At 37.8% G+C, this 14992-nt stretch overlaps 1 protein-coding gene across 1 annotated transcript in view; it reads left to right on the top strand.

Annotated features, from left to right (window-relative positions):
• The first annotated feature begins 241 nt into the window (after positions 1–241).
• dennd6b (DENN/MADD domain containing 6B) overlaps positions 242–14992 on the top strand; it is a 73254-nt gene continuing 58503 nt past the window's right edge. Inside the window, exons 1-4 of the mRNA XM_039761530.1 lie at positions 242–491; positions 10630–10668; positions 11119–11161; positions 14536–14648. Coding sequence (XP_039617464.1) covers positions 339–491; positions 10630–10668; positions 11119–11161; positions 14536–14648 — 348 coding nt within the window. The 5' untranslated portion in view covers positions 242–338. The remainder of the gene's footprint in view (positions 492–10629; positions 10669–11118; positions 11162–14535; positions 14649–14992) is intronic.

Genomic DNA, 14992 nt, shown 5'->3' with positions numbered 1-14992 from the left:
GTTGGACATGATGCCCATAAAAAAATCATGTAAGTTTACCACCGTATACATTAATTTATTCAAGTGCCAAGGCCAGGATTACAGGCAGAAGAGTTACAGTATGAATGACTGATAATTTTGGGTAAATGTTTTCGTTAAATAGAACGCGTTTGATTTGATATAATTGTTCAAGAATCACTGCGTTCCACTTCAAGGGCCACAGCGATGGCGACATACGTGCATTTGTTTCTGGTCCTAAACTACAGAGGGCGCTGCAAAATATCTTTTCTCAAAATTCACCTCTTGCATCTTCTACAGCAGCATCCAGGACAATGAAAGAACCGACTTACTGATTTGTGATGGACCTGTACGAAAGCGGCCATGCCCGAACCTACACGAAATCGGAGAAAAGTGCTTCTGCTGTCAGTCGCATGCCCTGGGCTCGCTTCTCCTGCTGGGTGGAGTGCGTCTGTGTCGTCACTTTCGATTTGGAGCTCGGCCAGGCCATTGAGGTAATAAGCCATCTCCGGGTTTGAGTAGGGAGAAGAGAGTGTGGGGGGCGTGGCAGGTAACGGCGAGGCAGCACGCGAGTCCGATGATGAGCTCGCAGGCCTAACTGTGATATTACAAAAATGCACCTATGTCATATTGCACATTACTGTAATACTAAGAAATGCTAGAAAATATTAGCGTATGTATAGTCAATGTTTTACGGCAGGTACCATTTTTGGATGGTGGGGTTTTTGTTCAGTTCACTTTCCCAAGCTTTGTTGTACGAACGTTTAATTTAATTTTGCCTAAGCTGCTTATCGACATGTTAAGAACAATGCCGACTTTTGCATAATTCTACTGTCAGTATAATCAAATTAATTTTTACGTAAAGGAATTCATTTGGCATGGAAGAGAACGGAAATGAGTTCCCACAGGGAGCTGTCCGTTTCAGCACCCCGAGTCGCCTTTAAAATTGAAAGACAGTCTGCAGTAATAGCTTTGGGATATAGAACTCACCTTTTTCTATTGTAGCTACTAGGAACGTGCTGTGAATTAGCTGTTTTCAGGAGTGCTTGCAGAGCGGTTGTGTTTTGACAAAAATTTTATATATATATATATATATATATATATATATATATATATATATATATATATATATATATATAAATAGCAAATTAGTTTAATTTGCGATTAATGCCTTTCTAAATAAAGTAACAGAGTAAGTGAATTATTGTAGATGAGCCAGAACAAATATAGATATGAATAAAAATTTAAATGAAGTTTGATATAAAAACCGTAAATGTAAAATTTACAGATGAGAAGTGAAATGTTTTCAGCAATGCTGGAATTGTACACAGCTTATACTTGTCTAAAGGCACGCAGTTTACAGAAGTGATTTAAAAAGGCTAAAAGTGTATTAGGCTCCATAGCATGCTGTATGAAATATAAGTCAAAAAGAAGACCCACTTCATCTGTATAACACAGTTTTGAAGCCACATCTGCTTGCAGTTTTGGACTGCGTACTACATGAAGAACAGCAGCCCTGAAAACCCAAAGGCAAGTTCCCAAGCCTATTCCATAACTTTGCAGTGTATTTCAAAAGATTTATGAAGTTCAACATTTTCAGTTTTAAGAAAACAAAGATTAATAGTAAACATGAAGGAAGGCTTTAGAATTATAAATGGATTTAGTAGGTAGATTCTAGAAATTACGTTTAAATTAGTTTTACAAGATGATCATTGGAGGCCGCAGATGGAAAATGGTTAATGTCTTAGGAATGTTAGGAAGTATTTTTATTGCATTAGTAGATCCATGAAAGAACTTGCTAAGTAGTTACCTGTTGTTATACAGCAGTTGAAGGGACTTTCAAATTTCTGCTTTGGACATTTTTTGAACAGAAATTTGTGAAATGTGCTAAGTTGAACGTCCTGCTCTCACAAAAGGTTTAGGTTTATATTCATGTTACTTATAGACTAGCCTTTTTGTTTCACTATTGCTTGATTTTAAACTTACCCAGACATGCTGTAATGTGGTCTACCAAGTACTTTCTTTTCAGTTAGCTTTTGCCTTAAATATGCAACAATATGTGGAGATGGCAGAGTTAAAGATGCTAAGATTTACATTGGGTGTGATGAGGAAAGATAGGATTAGAAATGAGTACATTAGAGGGTCAGCTCAAGTTGGATGGTTGGGAGACAAAGTCAGAGAAGCGAGATTGCGCTGGTTTGGACATGTGCAGAGAAGAGATGCTGAGTATATTGGGAGAAGGATGCTAAGGATAGAGCTGCCTGGGAAGAGGAAAAGAGGAAGGTCTAAGCGAAGGTTTATGGATGTGGTGAGAGAGGACATGCAGGTGATGGGTGTAACAGAACAAGATGCAAGTCTGGGAGCATGCACTAATACAGTGAGTTGGCGCTCCTACCACACGAGAAACCACCTGAGGATCTAAAATTAGGACCTGAATGCAGCCGTGCAACAGGTGGCACTTCAGCACAACACTAGTTTGAATGGAATGGAACAGTGTGAGGTTTTTTACAGTGGATGGAGTGCCATTCCTACTGTCAACCCATTAGTTTTCCTTGCAAGTTAGAATACCTGCTTGGAGGGCTGGATGAAGATGCAGATGCATATGGAAAAAAAAATTACCCATTGTGGCGACACCTAACACAAGCAGTCAAAAGAAAAAGAAGAAGATGTAGTCTAATACTCACCAAGGCATTACACTAGATACAATTAATCTTAAATACCAAACAACATGTAACATACTTTTCTTTGTCATTATTTAGTCAACAAAAAATATGCCAGCATACAAATGCCATATGTGGAAAAACCTAAGTACCACCCATGAATCAGTAGCTTGCAGATCTATTTTTAATTAGCACCCCACATAAGCACACTGCTTCATACAACTGTGTCAGTTTGTTGATGTTTGATGCCATTTTGTTATGATCTGGAACAGGAACCATAGTGAAAGGGGTTATGTGGCCTCCTGAAGACTCCATAAGCCAGAATAGGCTTCACCCCCAAAAAGTTGAATACCATACCCTACTGACCTGCTTCAACCTAAAAGGAGTTTCAGCTTCAAAATATGCTCTGAAAGTGTTCCAAAATCTAAATGTACCCTTCAAGAGAAAGAAAAGTCCTAAAACCTTTGGTCTGAGAAATCATCCATGAAATAATCTTTATAAATGCCCAACTGAGCAAAAGGAGTTGTCTAAATGGCAATCATATGACAAAGTCCCAAAAACACAATCCATAGTACAAATTCAAAATCCAGAGCAGCAGAGGCTGAAAACCAGCAATTCAAATCAAAGAAAACAGAATACTTAACAATAACACCAGTAAATTTTAACACACCACACACAGAACACAATGGGCATACGAGAACACTATTTTAAAGAAAGAAACACAATATTTATAAATTAAATAATTATAGAAGACATAATCAAAGACAACATTATTTTACATAAATGAAAGAAAAGGCACATCAATATAATGAATATAATTATTAAAATAAAAAGATATAACATTTAAAAAACAACAAAACCTTTAAGCAAACAAAGAAGAAACTTGATCCAAGGCTACCAACCTGGCTAAATCATTACACATTTTTTATGCACATTTCAGTTAGGGTGCCACCACAGCATATAAAGTTTGAGTTGAGATTATTCTTGACCATACTAAAACATTAATTCTCTTCTAATTTGGCTGCTAAGTTGTACATTTGCTTTCATGCTTAGGGTGATTACCCTGTTGTGTGGATCCATTTCAGTCAATTGTTATGTATTAGACAGAAACTCACATTTTACTCTAGAACAGGGGTGCCCACACTTTTTCGGCTTGCAAGCTACTTTTAAAATGACCAGGTCAAAATGATCTACCTACATTAAAAATGCTATATATATATATATATATATATTTTTTAAATATATATATATATTGTGAACGCTGGCCCAGACAAAGACAAACGGACATCGTAGTCTCACCGAACACACCCTTTATTTACAATATTTACAAATAGTATTTACGTGCACCCCCAGTGCCTCTTGCACCAATCCCCCAATGTCCACAGTCCACACAGTTCCACTGCCTTTCTCCTGGCCGCCTCCAGTCCTCTCTCCAGCTCCGTCTCTCTTCCACCCGACTTCCGCTCTCGACTGAAGGGAGGCGGCCCCTTAAATAGGAACCCGGATGGGCTCCAGCTGCTCCCCGGCACTCCTCCGCAGACACGCCCCAGTGTGGCGGAAGTGCCGGCTGCGCACCCGGAAGCCGTCCTGGTGTCCCCGGTCGTCTTCCCCCCAGCACTTCCTGGTGTGGCGGAAGTGCTGGGCTCCAGGGTTGTTCAGGCACCGGTGGCCACGGGTCCCTACAGGGCTGGGTTTCCAAGCCCTTTACACGTGGCCCCCAACATAACCAGGGCGGATGCCCCCTTGTGGTCTGGAGGAGGTACAAGCCCTCCTCCGGTCCTCCTGGGCGTCCCGGCCGGGCTCCAGCCCCGGCTGGATGCCACTATATATATATATATATATATATATACTTTATACATATAATGTATGTTGTTGTACCTTGCATAACTGAATAACCTTTATGGCACAATAACAATTCAACACATTTATGGTCACTATAGCATTTGGATTTAATAATCTTCATGTGGGAAAAGGCTTACTTGCATAAATAAGTACAGCCGAATAATGCAGTCAGGGAGCTTTTGAATTCAGCCGAGTGAAAAATGACGGCTGTCTGATTAAATGCGATTTTAGTTCCTTCTCCTTTCTCTTTCTCAGATCGCTGTTCGGAAGGAAGTCAGTTTTGTAGTTTTTATGAACAGTTTGAAAGTGCCTTTCCACATTTTCCTTCTTTGGAATAGCAATGATAGATTGACAGATCAGACAAAAGCACTTTGATTGTGACAATGTGAAAGAAAAAATCCACTTCCAATTCCACATCCAGCCCATAAACAACATTTTTTTTAAAATCCCTTCTTTAGTCGATATAAATTGGAAGGCTAACTAGATCACTTAGATAGCTGGAGTTTTGCAGTAGCTCGCGAGTTTGATCGTGCGTGCGGGATGACCAGTGTGTTAGAAGAAAAGAGATCTCAGTCTGGCCGCCCTGTATGTCAATCAAGTGGCAAATACCATAGGGAGGGTATATGATAGACTAACGTTTAAGAAAAATTTTTTTTTTTTTGAATGCAACGCGATCTACCTGCACTACCTTTGCGATCTACCGGTCGATCGCGATTGATGCATTGGGCACCCCTGCTCCAGAATATTGTGACATAAGGAGTCCATTGTGAACTAAATGAAAGCAGGGCCTCCAGATCCAGTGGTTGCTAACCAACCCCAAATGACCACCCCTCACGCAAATTCTTTCTGATTGCACTCAAATTCTCCTGCTTACACTACATGCTGTAGAGTTTTGGAAGAACTGGCCTTTGTGTATAACAAACCAAATAACCAAACAAATCATCTTGTCTGTACAGATGAAAATTTTGTGGAAGCATTATTCTTCCAATTGCAGCTTTGTCAATAAATTCTTCAGTGTGATCTTTGGAGAGAAGAGCCATTTCACTGACGATCATTTCACAAAATTACACCTGTTCAGTCTTTCTCTGCTGTAGAATTATGAAAATAAATTTACCATTTACAAAAGCCTGCATATTCATGGATGTATATGTTGTGTTCAGTGCTGTTTCACTCACATTCAAATTTTGGGTAAATTTTATGTCAAGATTGACATGTGTTCTGAATGTTGTGCATTTGTAAATGAGCTTCCTCCTTGCTGTAAAATGAAAAGGGAACAAAAAAACTGCACAGTATTTGAAATGATTGTATACGCTTTCCAAAAACGAAGAGCAGCAATGATTGCTTCTTTCAGGTCACTGCAGAGGTTGGGATGCATCAGACTAAACCGTCAGAGGTTCAATTTTTATCAAGTGGTGGTTGCATTTCCTGCTCATTGACTAACCACTTGCACTTGATTAGCAGAACCAGATTCTACATATGAATTAAGAAAGTAATTAGACAGAAAGGGTGCTTCTGCTTTTTCTGAGTTTCTGTATTTTGGATTATACTTTGTTAATTGAATAATGATGAAATAAAATCTGGTATTGTTATGCATTGTTTCAGTTTGATTACCATCTAAGGTTAGAATTATCTAATTTTAGCACTTGGTGAAGACTACATGATTGTTAGTTATGTTGTGAAATGTTATGAGTTTACAGAGGTCATACTTGCCTTTTCACGTGATTGCAAGTTTGTTTTAAATGAGATGCTGTCAAATATACTTTGAGTTAGCTTTATTTGTCTATAGCCATCCATAAGCCCATAAGTCATTTTTGTTTCATCAGCTGGAACTTCATGTTGGGTTGCTTGTTAGGGCACTATAAATGTGGCATTGATTGTTCAGTCTGCCTGTTGTTTTGGTATGACATTTTATCTACTGCAAACCATTTTCGAAAGGGACTATCTTATGCTCTGAATAATTTAGTTATCGATTTGCTAGTTTCAGATTCTCTTTCTTTACTAGTTAAATATTTGGAACCTCCTTTTTCAAGACAGAGCATTAAAATTTGTATTCATTTTCCATTAAACATGACCGTTCTTAGTAAATCACAGTAAATCAGTCAGTCATTTGTTATCCCACTTAGTCCTGAACAGGGTCACGGGGGTCTGCTGGGGCCTATCCCAGCTAGCATAGTGTGCATAGTAAAGTAAATTTTTATGTTACAATTAAGTAAATTCAAGCGCATCCCTATACATAAGCATGCACATTTCTCAACTGTTGGATGGAGGAAAAGAATGACAGACAAAACTAAGAAGTGTCTTTTTAAAAAAGGGAGTAGATAAGGTTGTTATGAGGACTGTTTCTGTTGTGCAACACTGACACCATAACTCAACCAACTGTGGTATATGTGGCACATCCATATACAACACATTGAAATACATTATTTGAAGAGTGAATATTTTTTGTTGTATAAACTTTAGTGATTGCAGTTATTCAACACACATATCTAGGAGAGAAAACAGTAATGATAACTGAAGGCTTTGACAATATAAATCAAATTTTACTACAGTATCTGATATTTTTTTTGATTTTCACCATTGATATAAGAACTGCTGCTATTTATGTTCCACTTTTCAAGGAGGTGGTTAGTTGACAGGTTGGCTGCATGTGTTTACATCCTGTTTAGATATCTATAATTTTCAGAGTGCAAGCGTTTTATAGGTTTCGGATACAAGCCTTTGGATGAGAGAAGTTTTAGTAGCAATAGTTCTTAAGGGAGAGTGCCCAGCTTTTTAGTATCTTTTCTTTTGTTGTGATCTGTAGCAAGAGTAGGGAGCAGGTTGAGCAGAACCTGGAGAGGTGGAGATATGGTCTAGAGAGGAGAGGAATGAAGGTCAGTAGGAACAAGACAGAATACATGTGTGCAAATGAGAGGGAGGTCAGTGGAATGGTGAGGATGTAGGGAGTAGAGTTGGCGAAGGTGGAGGAGTTTAAATACTTGGGATCAACAGTACAGAGTAATGGGGATTGTGGAAGAGGTGAAAAAGAGAGTGCAGGCAGGGTGGAATGGGTGGAGAAGAGTGTCAGGAGTGATTTGTGACAGACGGATATCAGCAAGAGTGAAAGGGAAGGTCTACAGGATGGTAGTGAGACCAGCTATGTTATATGGGTTGGAGACGGTGGCACTGACCAGAAAGCAGGAGACAGAGCTGGAGTTAGCAGAGTTAAAGATGCTAAGATTTGGTTTGGGTGTGACGAGGATAGATAGGATTAGAAATGAGGACATTAGAGGGTCAGCTCAAGTTGGACGGTTGGGAGACAAAGTCAGAGAAGCGAGATTGCACTGGTTTGGACATGTGCAGAGGAGAGATGCTGAGTATATTGGGAGAAGGATGCTAAGGATAGAGCTGCCAGGCAAGAGAAAAAGAGGAAGACCTAAGTGAAGGTTTATGGATGTGATGAGAGAGGACATGCAGGTGATGTGACAGAGGAAGATGTAGAGGACAAAGAAGATATACAAGAAGATGATCTGCTGTGGCAACCCCTAACAGGAGCAGATGAAAGAAGAAGAAGGTAACATTCAAAAAATAGCAACAGTCTGTAGCAAGCAACACGTTTCTAGACTTTTCTGTTAATGATTGTATGAGCAATTTTATATACAAAACAAATTATGTACCACTTCCCTTTTAAGCAGATATGCATGTTTTTTGGATAGCATGTAACAGTGTTTCCTTAGACCAAATGATGACATGAAAAATTATATTTTGTCCAAAATGTGCAGTTTATAACATAGTTAATAAACTATATTTATGGATGATTATCCACACATGCGTTAATATTAAATTAGAAGGGTCCGTTTTAATTTTGGGTCTTGTTTTTTTCTGTTAGCCACCTTACTTTTTTTCAGATACGGTGTATTCTGTGTGATGTGCATGTTAGGGATCAGCCGAGGTTAGCAAATTTTATATCTGTTGTCTTGGACATTGTGAATGTGTATTTTCCAATGCAGGGTTTATAAGGAAGGGAGCCTGTCCTTGCATCACTGAACACAAAACAGGAGCCAACATTTGGCTTGACTCTAGTCTATCACAGGGCACAAATCAATTTAGGTTGCCCAGTGAACGTAACCTGCATGTTTTTTGTGATGTGGGAGAAAAGTCATGTGATCGTATCAGGAAAATATCAATACCACAAGGACATTTGAGCCCAGCACTATGAAACCGTGGTGCAGTATTGCTCATCACTGCACCACTATCCTGCATAAATGGCAGTCAGGTTATCATTATATTATGCGGTGTCTCCCACAGGATGATTTACAAAGCTCAGTATAGCATAGTCAGGAATGGAAAATAGTTCACCTTGAAGAGAAACACGAGTTTAGATTAGCCCACAGTATGTTGTATAGATAATGTTAAATGTAAATAAATTGTTAACTTTTTAAATGTAAAGAAAACTGTTTGTAGAATGCAAGAGTCAGCAACACCAAACATAAGAATATAAAGTAACTCTTAGCTGGATTAAATACATTTGAGAAAGTTTTGTTATGTCAATTAAGGAGAACGACTTTTTTTGTTAGCTTACACATTGGTCAGTCAATAGTAGTACAGGCAGTAGACTATAAAACAAGTTCAGGCAGTGCAGTCTAACAAAGTTGCTTATTTTGCTCATGCTACAGCTCTTAAAACCAAAAATAACATTTTGTAATCCACATAATCCAGTTTTTATTCAGAATTTAAGGGCCCATTAGGCACAAGGCAGGAAGCAGCCCCCCAGGCTGGGTGCCAGTCCATTGCCAGACCCAATTATGCACACTTCAATGGGTCAAATTTACAATTGCCGGTTTAACCTTCACATGCTTAATTCTGAGAGAAGGGAGTATTTGCAGAAAAACCATGCCGAACAGGAATAACTTACAAATGCCATGCAGAAATCATCCAGGCACTGGATTCAGACCCATTCCACAGGATCCAAAAGCTACTATATGCTATACTCTAGATATCTCATATAATATTTTCTTTAACAATAAAGAAGCTTCAAATTATCTTCATTATGCAAAGCATAATATCATGCCTTCTTTGTATAAGCTGGAGAACTGAACCTTAGCACACAAGGTAGCCAGTTCATTTTATCTATGGTGCATTGGGCTTAGAAATATGTAAATAACTGCAATTAACTCTCAAGATTTGAGAGTACATACAGTTGATAAAGTAGGTTCTACATAAACTAAAGATACTTATTTGATGCAACTGCAAATAAAGATTGGTTTGCTGCTGAACACTTCCTACGTTTCCAGATGCGGTTAGAATCTAAATGCTCTTTGGTGTATATCAGACCACTGTGGGAAATGGAAAGAAGTAGATCCACCAGTCTAGGGGACATTAGTACTAGAGATTTTCTATTTTTTGTGCAATCTGCATTACAAGGAAGAATAAGATTTTTGAAAATGCAAAGTTGTAGTAGTAAATTTAAATGGTTCAAGTAAGTCTGGAACTAAATGTTTGTTTGTGTGCCATTGACTAATTAGTATCTTCATTTACTCATTGCTTTAAAAAACTACATTTGCCAACATAGGAGGCACTGTTTAAAGAGTTACTCTTTATAGCAATATTTAGTCAAATAAACTTCCACAAATCATGTTGCAGTTCTATTTAAAGGGGAAATACATTTAAATGCACAGTTCAGTTTTTCTTTTGTATGCCATCTATTATAAGCAAACAAACTTTATTTTGTATGTCACCTTTCTGTGGTAAACATCATCTTTAAGTACTTTAAGCACATGAACAGAAACATTTTTTTTAAATATGTGTTAATATGTTTAAATTTGTGTATTTTAAAGCATCTTCCAAAGCTCTTTACAAGTACAGAAACGCTGTACAACTCTTTATATGGATTTTTTAAAAAGTGAATGACTTGCTTAGTGGCACATGGAGGGTCAAAGCTGGGAATTGAACTTTCAACCTGGCAGTGTAAAGTCCTGTGCCTTAGCTGCTATGTCAAACTGTTTATTGTGTAATTATGTAACGTTTCGGATTTACATTAGAATACTTTAAACACTAGATTAACTTTAAAGGGTTTTTTATTTAAAAAATGTCTTATTTTTTCAGTGAAAAAGAAAAAGTCTAACATGTATGTTATGTTCATTTATTTTAGCTTGTATATCCTCATGACACTAAACTCACAGAGAAAGAGGTATGTATTGCATTTTTAGTTTGCTAAATTGTGAGGATTGATAATAATTCATGAGCAAATATATCTTCATAGCTTCTAATAGCATAATTAAACACGTTATGTCTTTATGACGTTATGTCAAAAATAAAAATGTTCAATGTTTTATTAATCAAAGATCAGGAAATGTATCAAATATACTACAGCAATTTGAATAACTGTTAGAAAATAAGTACCTTTTGTTATTGGAAATATTTTCAAAATTCATTGCACAAAGATAATTTATAAACAACATCAAGACTTTGGCTTAAATAAAGTAGGGCAACAGACTAAAAGACAGCTTGATCTCCTTAAACGTTTGGTTCTATACATGACAGAATTTCACTGTACTCTGTGTGCGTGACTATGCCACTCCTACTACTAATACCAGAACTGTGGAAATCATGCAGTGTCTCTTTTTTTTTTACTTTTCAGAAAACAAATATTTGCTACCTTTCCTTTCCTGATTCCTATTCAGGTAAGGATGCTTGTAGCAAATCTGTGGGAATGTGAGATGCTAATGTTTTTTGAGGTTACTTGTGTGATTCAGCCTCTTCTTTAAGGGATAAAAACTGGGGTAACTGGAGGCAATTTACTTACGTGCAGAAGACACACCAACTCCACACAGAAAGTTACTAGGCTAGAATTCAAACCCATTTCCCAGGATCCCTGAAGTAATAATATTAATGTTTACATCACTTTGCTGTACCATTTTGATGGGTCATGTGATTGAATAGTATTATACACAAATGTATAATAAAAGTACAACTGTCATCATATGAAGTTCATAATTGGAGTCGCATGATATAGAAACACAGGGTACAGATCAGGGCCAGTTCATCGTGGTATCAACCAGTGTATCAAAAGCAATGTTTTTATTATAGGTTGTTTTTTTTCTTTCTTAATTTTATCAGTAGGACATTAATACTTAAGGAGAAAACATTTTCCAATTGATTGTGCCCCATATATGTAGATGTATCCTTACTTTACCTTCCAAACTGTGGCTGTGCCAGCATTAACAATTCGTTTGTCACCTGTTTGCATACCATATATTTTGTATAGACGTATTCAGACACTTGAATATTTTTTAATCTGGAAGGGTAGGGCGTTTATAGTCACCATACATCAACTTAGCCTAATATTTGAGTTTTTGCTGCTTATACAATACAATACTGAATACAATGAGGACTGATTGAGGTCATTTATGTTAGGTAGAATGCCTAGAGGGTCTGGGTGGTCTCGTGGCCAGATTTTATTTTTTTCTCCAGCTGTCTGGAGTTTTTTTTTTGTTTTTTCTGTCCTCCCTGGACATCAGACCTTACTTTTATTCTACAGTGGGTACAGAAAGTATTCAGACCCCCTTCAATTTTTCACTCTTTGTTATATTGCAGCCATTTGCTAAAATCATTTAAGTTAATTTTTTCCCTCATTAATGTACACACAGCACCCCATATTGACAGACAAAAAAAAGAATTTTTGAAATTGTTGCAGATTTATTAAAAAAGAAAAACTGAAATATCACATGGTCCTAAGTATTCAGACCCTTTTCTCAGCATTTAGCAGAAGCATCCTTTTGAGCTAATACAGCCATGAGTCTTCTTGGGAAAGATGCAACAAGTTTTTCACACCTGGATTTGGGGATCCTCTGCCATTCCTCCTTGCAGATCCTCTCCAGTTCTGTCAGGTTGGATGGTAAACATTGGTGGACAGCCATTTTTAGGTCTCCCCAGAGATGCTCAATTGGGTTTAAGTCAGGGCTCTGACTGGGCCATTCAAGAACAGTCACAGAGTTGTTGTGAAGCCACTCCTTCGTTATTTTAGCTGTGTGCTTAGGGTCATTGTCTTGTTGGAAGGTAAACCTTCTGCCCAGTCTGAGGTCCTTAGCACTCTGGAGAAGGTTTTTGTCCAGGATATCCCTGTACTTGGCCGCATTCATCTTTCCCTCGATTGCAACCAGTCGTCTTGTCCCTGCAGCTGAAAAACACCCCCACAGCATGATGCTGCCACCGTCATGCTTCACTGTGGAGACTGTATTTGACAAGTGATGAGCAGTGCCTGGTTGTCTCCACACACACATTAGAATTAAGGCCAAAAAGTTCTATCTTGGTCTCATCAGACCAGAGAATCTTATTTCTCACCATCTCAGAGTCCTTCAGGTGTCTTTTAGCTAACTCCATGAGGGCTGTCATGTGTCTTGCACTGAGGAGAGGCTTCCGACAGGCCACTCTGCCATAAAGCCCTGACTGGTAGAGGGCTGCAGTGATGGTTGACTTTGTACAACTTTCTCCCGTCTCCTGACTGCATCCCTGGAGCTCAGACAAAGTGATCTTTGGGTTCTTCTTTACCTCTCTCACCAAGGCTCTTCTCCCCCGGTAGCTCAGCTTGGCCGGGCGGCCAGCTCTAGGAAGGGTTCTGGTCGTCCCAAACGTCTTCCATTTTAGAATTATTGAGGCCACTGTGCTCTTGGGAACCTTAAGTGCAGCAGAAAGTTTTTTGTAACCTTGGCCAGATCTGAGCCTTGCCACAATTCTGTCTCTGAGCTCTTCAGGCAGTTCCTTTGACCTCATGATTCTCATTTGCTCTGACATGCATTATGAGCTGTAAGGTCTTATATAGTCAGGTATGTGGCTTTCCTAATCAAGTCCAATCAGTATAATCAAACGCAGCTGGACTCAAATGAAGGTGATCTCAAGGATGATCAGAAGAAATGGAAAGCACCTGAGTTAAATATATGAGTGTCACAGCAAAGGGTCTGAATATTTAGGACCATGTGATATTTCAGTTTTTCTTTTTTAATAAATCTGCAACAATTTCAAAAATTCTTTTTTTTGTCTGTCAATATAGGGCGCTGTGTGTACATTCATGAGGAAAAAAATAAATTTAAATGATTATAGCAAATGGCTGCAATATAACAAAGAGTGAAAAATTGAAGGGGGTCTGAATACTTTCCGTACCCACTGTATGTTAATTTGTTTTCCCTAATTTTAATTCTTATTTATTTTGTCTTTTTTCTCTTTCTTCATCATGCAAAGCACTTTGAGCTACATTATTTGTATGAAAATGTGCTATATAAATAAATGTTGTTGTTATGTCCAAATGATTCAGCACCCATTAGCTTAGCTGTTGCTGTTCATTATTTATTTGTTTATGTTTTGCAAGATTGTGTAACTTTTGGAAAGAAATGTATTATTGTATATTTTTAATATATGCTGTCTATTAAATATCTGAAATGTGACGCTTTCATCTATATTACTGCTTATTTGTCATGTGTCGATTTCAAGTAACTAGACATAACAAAGGACAGTGGATAGCATTGTTGCTGCACAGATTAATTCTCCTTGATTCAAATCTCATGCCTAGTTTTTTTGTGTACAGTTTGCATGTTTTCCCCAAGTGTGGTTCAGTTTTCTTCTGGAAACCTAGCTTGTATGAAATTTTAAATTGACCCTCTTTGAGTGTGGAAGAGTGTGAGTAGGCCCTAAAAATAACTGATGCTCTGGATTGTTTTCAGGGTCTTGTGCTCAGTGCTGCTGGGATAGACTGTGGATCCCAATAATCCTGAAATGGATTAAGCAGATTTTATAGTATGTACAGTATGTAACTGTAATAAATTCAAATTTTAAACATAAATTTATACTTAATATGACATCATGGCTTTCCCTCAGATTTGCTTTCAACTGACTAGGTGTCATTGCCACGCTTAATTACATGAATCTTATATATACTATAATTATAATAAATGTTTTGTAGCTTATAAGCAATTAATTTTCAAAGAACTGTAATTTAAACATATAAGTTGTAGGCTATACAAGTAAGTAGCTTTTTTTAATATTGTCTTTTTATCATTAAAAGGTTGCCTTGGAGATACTCAGTTCAGTTTCCGGGTTCGGCAGTCTGTAGGACAGAAATCCTCATGGTTTTGTGAAGAAGATATCTATAGCAGAGAAGCACCGGTTACACTCCAGGTAACACAAATGAAGAAAAAGGTGCCCTAATGTTATAGTTTAACTAATGTTCAGCTATAAACGTTTGCCTGACAGAAAATGCTGAAGAGCATCCTGTAATAGTTTCCAATATTGAGGCAGAAATCCACGTTTTCCCATATCCATAACATATCCTGTGGTATCCAGACCGTTCCTCTAATGGCAGTTAAGTAAAAACAAGCAAAACATTTTGTGACATGTATACATCTGTGTCAGTATCTTGTGTCACTACAGATGCCCCAGGGAAATGTTAAACTGTAAATCAGCAACGCATAAAATGTTTCAACCTCATTGCATTTAAATTTTTGTGTTCAGTTCGTGGTTTT

Source organism: Polypterus senegalus, chromosome 8, assembly GCF_016835505.1.
Source record: "Polypterus senegalus isolate Bchr_013 chromosome 8, ASM1683550v1, whole genome shotgun sequence".
NCBI classification, from domain to species: Eukaryota; Metazoa; Chordata; class Cladistia; order Polypteriformes; family Polypteridae; genus Polypterus; species Polypterus senegalus.
This window is presented reverse-complemented; position numbering and strand designations above follow the sequence as displayed.